The sequence below is a fragment of the Sparus aurata genome, chromosome 6 (genome assembly GCF_900880675.1).
Source record: "Sparus aurata chromosome 6, fSpaAur1.1, whole genome shotgun sequence".
NCBI classification, from domain to species: Eukaryota; Metazoa; Chordata; class Actinopteri; order Spariformes; family Sparidae; genus Sparus; species Sparus aurata.
The window spans coordinates 913079-921746 of NC_044192.1; the positions used below are offsets into that span (position 1 = coordinate 913079).

The following is an 8668-nucleotide window of genomic DNA, read 5'->3' on the forward strand; positions in this document are numbered from 1 at the left end:
GGAACCCCAGGAGAATCTACACCATCGCTCTGCACTCAAACAAGAACAGAACAGTGGCTGATTTATTTTCAGAAGCACCTCTGGGTTTTCTCTCCGGCTAAATAAAGTCCGTGCAGCGTATTCCCAGATGGAGCCCAGACTTAATGTTGTTTGATAAGTGCTCAGCGATGCAGCGCACAGCAAAGACGAGGATATTAGTTTTTATTGACGAGTGACAAGAAGATCTGCAGATAACAACATGAAGGATTAACGTCCTCACAGTGCACGTCTGCCTCCTCCCGTCAGCTCTCTCTCTCATTCACACTAACACACGGAGAACCTCAGACATTATGAACATTATCTAACCATCACAACAAGTGAAACATCTTAAACTGGAGTCAGCGTTTAAATAAAAAGGCATGTAAATAAATTCAATCATCATTAAATCATTAAATCTCATTAGCTGCATCCAAATTACTGTTTCTGTCTTCTTCTCTGCAGCTGTTGGTTCAAAGCAGGTGATATATTTTATATCTTTGTCATCACGTCCTCTGTTCCTCCGTCCACTGAGAGCACCGCCAGCCACGTTACGTCAGAGAGAGCAGGTTGATGTCGTAACATCCGTCCACCTGCAGCGACACCAAACACACAGAACATATCAGATTAAAGGCTGTGAACACGCACACAGACGTACTTGGTATCTGTGACTGTGAGACCTTTCAGGACCATGTGAGCGTATGCAGAATAATCTTGCTTTGAGTTTCACTGATGCTTTTATATTCTGACCCTTTTATACCAACACTGTCGTGTACAAGCTGCTTTTTAAACCCCAGCCGACCCACTAAAAACAGATGATTGACTCCTTTCACTGCAGGAGATGAGTCTGCCTTTCTGCTCTAGTTTTATTCTGGCGTGTCACATTTGTCATCGTGAACGCGCTGCCGCCCAGCGATCCGTCTTCTTTGAACGGCCGCTCTGATCGCTTCGAGTTGAAACTCTCTCGGCTCTTCAGAAAGGCTCTGGTGACGTCACCGTCCTGACCTCATGATGTCATCACCCACATCCTCCTCCTCTGAAGTCCAGATGTCAGATAGAAAACAAAGAGAAAGTGAACCTCAGAGGATCAGAGTGGATCACACAGCAGCAGTCGTCAAGACACTGTTGTCATAGAGACGAGAGGTACGGGCAGCGTTTCTTCTCTCCGTGTTAAGACGCTTCATCGGACGTTCTCAGCACCTGACCTGATGACCACACAGCTGCCTCTGAGTCCTCTGAAGAGAAGGGTGAGTGTCAGGCGGCGTGTGTCAGACTCACGTCAAATCGTCCGATGGAGGCTGTAGTCTGGTTGGTCTGCATCACCTCAGTCAGAGCCCACATCTGCTGGATACTGGAGGACACAGTGTGAGGGTCCGGGAGGCCCTGGAGACAGACGGGAGGAAGGATGTCAGGCAGAGGAGGAGCCGAGGTGTCACTCATCAACACACTGCTGCAGAGTGTTACACAGATCTGTCTTCACTTCGATGACAATTACTTTTATGATAAATCAAGAGGTTTTACATCAAACTGAATACATGGATTTCACTGGAGAGATTCTACACAGTACCAGGTGAACATTTCTGTTTTTAACCTTTTGTAAAAGTATCTAATCAATAACAGTATGTTGTAAAACCTTCCAGATCCCAGAGAAATGCTGACCTGACCCGACATGTTCTTACTGGTAGCTACAACTCTGTTTATACAGACAGACAGAACCGAACCAGTACCTCCAGGTCAGGGTGCTGGCCCACCAGCGTCAGGTCGGACAGCCAATCAGAGACCTCCTTCTCTGGGTCCTGGAACGGAAACACAGAGCAGTTAAGTCGAACATTGTTGGAATCATTTCTTTAACTTGACTGCAGGATTTCACTTTGGCTCCATCTGGTGTTTGTATGAAGAACTGCGCTGTAGTTCAGATCTGTATGTCACAACATCCCAGTGATCCGGTACACAGATCAGAACCTGACACAGAAACAATGAACCGACAGCATGGTGACGATGACGATGATTCACCAGGATTGTTTCATTAAAGACAAACAGAAGCGTGTTGATGTCACCCTGAATCACTCGGTTACCGTCCCTGAACAGCACACGATGATCCACATGAACAACAGAACATGTGACAGTCTGTGTTGGCTCGTACTGACAAACTGAACTCTCATCTTCCAGCTCCTTTCAGCAACTCAGATGTTCTGGTTCTGTCTCAGCGGTCCAATAAAAGCTGACTGTAAACGACCTGCTAGCTACCCTGTGTACACGAAACACAGACCGAGTTGGCCAAAATAAAATAAAAGATACAATAAAAGCCAGGAGCTTAATTACACCACAAATCAAACAGTCCACTGATTATAATACTGATGCTATGTTCATAAAGCTAGCAGGAGCAGTTAGCTGCACTCTCAGAGGCATTCAGACCTCATTAAGTTCATTATTACAACTTTAACATCTCAGTGAGTTTGTGGTCAGTGTTAGTGTTGCTCTGAAAGTTGTGAATACAGAGAACTGACCGGCTCCATGTGAGGGAATATTTTGACGTCCTCGAGGCTGAAGGTGAGCCAGGCAGAGGACGGCTGTCTCAGGATCAGCCTCACCGACACCACGTGGTCCGGATCCACCTGCATCTGGACCCACAACAAGACAGAGCAGGAAATTAAACGGGCACGACATGTGGAAATAATACTTCTGAAATAAATCAGACTGTAAACTCGTAAAGCTCTTTGAGGAGGACGAGCTGTGCGGTGTTCTCAGACTCACAACTTGTTTCGCTTTTTAAACATTTGATGGCTTTATTTTTTATCCCTGAAGGAGTTAAAGTCCCCACACAGAGAATCACTGCAATAACTGAGCGTCCCTTAAGGCTAAATATGAGAAACAATAACCCATTAAGAGTGAATAAACATAATTTATATGATCACAATTAGCCTTTAAACTATGTCAGACTCAGAGCGCCATCTGAAGTAAACAGAAATGAAATCAACATTCACCATCTGGCTTCATTTGCATAGTGAATAAACAGGAAATAAATAGAAGAAATGAAAAATAACTCAGCTTGTATTGTCTCCACATATCCACATGATAATGCTTATTGAGCTGTTCTTGCAGAGCTGGCTGGTTTACCAGCTGACACATTAAACAAACGACACTGAGCTCCGGACAGGCTGTGTTGGTTTTATGTGCTACAGAGCTGAAGTCAAGTTCAGCTGCAGTCGTGTTGAATAACAGGCGGAGAAACAGGAAAACTCAGGAGAGCCGCAACTGCTCCTGTGATGTAACATGCAATGTCCAAATATTAACAATTCAAAGTTCATTTCTCTTTGAAATCATGTTTTGTTTTATCAGGTGTGTCAGTTTAATTCACTATTAAATTAAAGTCACAATTCCATTTAAACTTGCTGTTTTTCATCACTTTTGCTATTTTATAAATATCTGATGTGAAAAGATTAACACATAAATGACTGTTGTTCTTTTTGGTTCAAGTTTAAGTAATATTCACCCAAACTGAAGATTCCTGAGTTAAACAAAAAATAAATACATAAAAGACGTAAATGTAGTTTCTCGAGTGTGTCCAGAGTGAACCCTCTTCCCAAACAAATCAATAAAGGATCTTTAGTTAACCCGACACGTCTGCTGATCGTCTCTGTGCACATCATTCATGCTGTATCACCGCCTGGTTCGGACACTGAACCCAACTGGACCGCAAGAACCTGCAACGAGTGGTGAAGATGGCTGAAAAGATCATCGCAGTCACTGTTTCCTCCATCTCAGACACTTACACCACACGCTGCATCCGTAACACCACCAGCATTGCAGAAGACCCCACCCAGCCCTCACATAGACTTTTCACCCTGCTTCCATCTGGCAGAAGGTACCGTAGCATCGGGTCCGTCAGTACCAGACTACAGAACAGCTTCTTCCCCCCGGCCGTACGACTCCTCCACGCTCAGGTACTGATCTGGTCACCTCTGTTACCTGCTGGATGCTGTTGTGTGTCGCTGTTTTGTATCCGTCTGATGCACTACTGCACCTCATATCAGTAATAATAATAATAATAATCATACAGCACTACACTAGTGGCTAAATGAAGCATTTGGTATTGTTGTTCTATGTTGTTGGTGTCTGTTTGCACTGAAGCTTCTTGGGTTTGTTATTTCACTGCACTGTGTTCTGTGTATAAGGTGGAATGACAATAAACCCTCTTGAATCTTGACTCTTGAACACATGAAGTGCAGCTGCAGGCTAATGCTAAGCTAGCTTTCTCTGAGGATGCGTGCTGGAAGTGCACAAGTTGGAGCAGACAGAGTGAAATTAAAATACTGGGAGAATCGCTGCTCCTGCTCGACGCTGTAATTAATAATTATGATTCATCTGTTGTATAGAATCCAAATCATTACACTAATTATAATGCTGTCATAATATATCAGTGGCATTAAATAGTCTTAAAATGACACGTCTTTATCGATTACAGTCTCGTGGAACAGGACGTAGTTGTGGAGCGGCCGACACACACACACGCTGCAGCTGACCTGTGTCCTGTGGATGGAGTAGTAGTCCTGGGAGCCTCTCTCCGTGTGGGGGTTGTCCATCAGAGGCAGGTCTCTCAGAGCCGTGCACCACTTAGCGGGAGTCTCCTGTCCGGGGCTCCTCCTCAACAGGCGCACAGTCACATAAGCTGTGTAGTAGTTCTTAAAGGTGATCTCCTCAATCTGAAACACACAGCGTCCCCGGTGAGGCACAACTCCACCACTCCCTTGTTGCTCCTGATATTAGAATGTGATTTTATTCAGGATTACAAATGATTTACTTGAGCTTTTTAGCATTTGAACCAACTGAAAGTTAGATCTCACACTCTGAATAATAAGAAAGTCTCTGGTGACCTGCTGGAGGAAATGGAACTTAAAAATATTATAAATCAGCCTCATTAAAGCATCCTGCTGCCTCCAGTCCACGATGGTCCCAACCTGTTGTTTGAGAAACAGAGTCGGCCAGATTACAGTATTAACATTCTAACCTGGAGACGGCAGCGGGGAAGCTTCCGCTGGAGATAATTCCTTCATGCATTAACTTTCTCCAGGCAGGCGCCTTTGAAGCTCACCGCTCTGAGCTAATGAGGAGTCGCTCTGCATTAAAAATGATTTTTAATTAGGACTAAATGCTGAAAAGTAGGTCAACGCCCAGAATACGTGAAGTCTCTCAAGACTGGAATCCAGTTTTATATTCAAACTAATGTTTTGTTTGTCTGTGTGTGTGTGTGTGTGTGTGTGTGTGTGTTTTCTGCTTTATGAGACGGCGCCGGCGGGAGGCAGCAGAAACATGGATGGTAAATAATATTAACGCTGAGGGGAAAATGGTACTTTAAGAATTTATTCTAACTGCATGCTGGGAGCCAAGAAAAACAAACTCTGAGCAGATTACACACATTTCTTCAGCCGCGTGCATTCTCCTTCAAAAGTTAAATTACTTCCAGTAATGCAATTACAGGCTGTCAGGTCAAAAAGCAGTCAGACACACACTAATAACTAATAACTGCTGGTCCAGTGTCATCCTGGTCGATGAAGGAAACCTGTGAGCTCATAATTCTGCAGGAATGTTATAACAATACATGCACAGTAACGTTTTTTACCCCCATCCTGGAAAATAATGTTATTAGCTAACATCAGGCTGCAGTTCATGAGGATATTCAACTGTGAGCTATTAGCTTATAGCTGTTAGCTCCCTGAGTCAAACACACCACAGTCCTCTGCAGCCCACTGGATCCTGACCGCTAACAGCTAACAGCTAACAGGCTCTCCTCACGCTGATCCAAACCTTTCCGAGTTTGACACGTCATATTTTCACAGGTTTCTTGTTGTAAAATGAACCACTGAGCAATTTAAAGAAGAGCTTGTGTCAATACTTGATGTTAACTTTGTTCAGTGTGCTTAGATTGACTCAGTAAAAGAGTAGAAGTTAAAGAAGCATGAAAATCATGTAGAATTTATGTTAGCTGGCAGAGATTTCTGTCTCTTACATTAACAGGCTTTCCAAACGGGAGCGTGACGTCTACAACACAAACTCCGGAGTGAGCCGGGTCTGTTTTGGTGTCTCCGATCTGCAGGTAGAACGGAGGTTTGATGGTGCACTTCACAGGTTTGATGTCCTCCGTGTTCCCGCTCATCTTCTGGAACAAATGACAGTTAAATTACACCCCATGATGACACCGAGAAAAAATCAGGTCACACTGCAACCGGCCAGGCTCCTGAAACTGATGAAGACTTCTGACAACATCAAGTTCTTACTGATGATTTATCTCTGCAGCAAGTGAGATTTTTACAAAATTAAAGTTCCTCTTAGCTTCACCTCAAAGCTGTTTGGACCTGCACTTGCATATAACTTTGTATGCTACCACGTGTGCACACTGTTGTCAGTGTGTGGTTGTGTGTTCTTGGGATTCTGTTGTCCTGCGTTCAGATTCTGCCAGCGTTTGGATGTCAGTACTCAGTCAATCACTGTGCAGAGTGGAGGTCACAAACACTGGGATTGTTTTATTATATCTGTTGATAAAAAGATTTAAACTAACTCTCTGAAACTTACTGAAATGTCCTTCATTTATTCTGACACATTTATATGAAGCATTTTTTTGTATTTTGTTTGGCTTTTTAAACAGATTATAATCAGTTTATTGGGCTTCATGTAAATGTAACTAATGAGAATTAAATTAGGAGACGTCGAGTGTCCAGCAGGTAATTTGAAACAAAAGTTATTCACACATTTATAGATTCTGTCTGGATTATTTCAAAAGGCAGAACGAGGAGATGTCATTTTAGGACTTTAATACATTAACTGTTGTTCCAGACAAATTATTATCAAATAGTATTTTCAAGTCCTCAACATCCTCAAACATTTCTGTATGTTTTTTTTTTTTATTGCTGACAGTCTTATTATGCGTTCTGTTATGTTATAGAACTGATATGACTTTATTGCACAAGTCAAATTAAAGAGAAACTAAATACAACCATTTAAATACAGTCCTGACTCTTAATGAGCTCTTCTGCTCTTGTAAACTAGTTAATCTTTGTCACCAACAGGTAAACACTTCCCTCTGTTCACTGACACCTGTCATGACTCCTGTGTGACGTCACGCGCTGTGTGGCTAGCTGCTAGCTCCTGTTAGCACCATGGACAGCGACATGTCGGTGCTGAACACGCAGCAGAGCGCCTGGTCAGCACCGACACGTTATAACGTCACACATTCACGTCTAGATGCTGCAGATCAGCTGAGCACGACACAATAATAACAGTGTTACTATGACGTCAACGTTAGCACACAAGCTAACAGTGTGGAGACTAGAGATAGCACGGAAGCTAACAGATGAGTTTGAGCATTATTGGTGAAATCCGGGTCGAAGAAACCGAGAGAGTGAAGCTGCGTCGGTTCAGTACTCACAGTGATCCGTCAGAGAGGAGCCAGAGGAGATGACAGTCAGAGAAAGAAAGAGAGACAGAGAGGATGAGATGCTGGAAGTCGCGGATGTTGACATGCTAAAGACGCTCTGTTACTTCCTGCTTGTAACCATGGCGACAGTGAGCGTCTTAAAGGGCCAGCAGCGCTCTGAGCTGTCAGCTCCATGAAGAGCTTCTGCAGACTGAAGACTGAGCTGTGACGTCCTGCAGCCTGCAGACTGAACTGTGACGTCCTGCAGCCTGAAGACTGAACTGTGACGTCCTGCAGCCTGAAGACTGAACTGTGACGTCCTGCAGCCTGCAGACTGAACTGTGACGTCCTGCAGCCTGCAGACTGAACTGTGACGTCCTGCAGCCTGCAGACTGAACTGTGACGTCCTGCAGCCTGAAGACTGAACTGTGACGTCCTGCAGCCTGCAGACTGAACTGTGACGTCCTGCAGCCTGCAGACTGAACTGTGACGTCCTGCAGCCTGCAGACTGAACTGTGACGTCCTGCAGCCTGAAGACTGAACTGTGACGTCCTGCAGCCTGCAGACTGAACTGTGACGTCCTGCAGCCTGAAGACTGAACTGTGACGTCCTGCAGACTGAAGACTGAGCTGTGTCGTCCTGCAGCCTGAGCTGTGACGTCCTGCAGACTGAAGACTGAACTGTGACGTCCTGCAGCCTGAAGACTGAGCTGTGTCGTCCTGCAGCCTGAGCTGTGACGTCCTGCAGACTGAGCTGTGACGTCCTGCAGCCTGAAGACTGAGCTGTGTCGTCCTGCAGACTGAGCTGTGACGTCCTGCAGCCTGAAGACTGAGCTGACTGAGCTGTGACGTCCTGCAGACTGAAGACTGAGCCGTGACGTCCTGCAGCCTGAGCTGTGACGTCCTGCAGCCTGCAGACTGAGATGTGACGTTCTGCAGCCTGAGATGTGACGTTCTGCAGACTGAGCTGTGACGTCCTGCAGACTGAAGACTGAGCCGTGACGTCCTGCAGCCTGAGATGTGACGTCCTGCAGACTGAGCTGTGACGTCCTGCAGACTGAAGACTGAGATGTGACGTTCTGCAGACTGAGCTGTGACGTCCTGCAGCCTGCAGACTGAGATGTGACGTTCTGCAGCCTGAGATGTGACGTTCTGCAGACTGAGCTGTGACGTCCTGCAGACTGAAGACTGAGCCGTGACGTCCTGCAGACTGAAGACTGAGCCGTGACGTCCTGCAGCCTGA

General features: G+C 45.2%; 1 protein-coding gene across 2 annotated transcripts; it reads right to left on the reverse strand.

Moving 5' to 3' along the window:
- Positions 1-184: 184 nt before the first annotated feature.
- nicn1 (nicolin 1) lies at positions 185-7588 on the reverse strand. Of its 2 annotated transcripts, none has more exons than XM_030418653.1 (7): positions 7439-7588; positions 6023-6172; positions 4539-4718; positions 2523-2636; positions 1743-1811; positions 1294-1398; positions 185-608 (listed from the first exon to the last, which is right to left on the reverse strand). In XM_030418653.1, the coding sequence occupies exons 2-7, from the start codon at positions 6167-6169 to the stop codon at positions 567-569; spliced, it is 657 nt and encodes a 218-aa protein (XP_030274513.1). In that variant the 5' UTR covers positions 6170-6172; positions 7439-7588; the 3' UTR covers positions 185-566. The 2 variants fall into 2 exon arrangements, with proteins under 2 accessions (XP_030274513.1, XP_030274515.1); XM_030418655.1 differs by having other exon boundaries at positions 6023-6169; positions 7439-7583.
- Positions 7589-8668: the final 1080 nt, after the last annotated feature.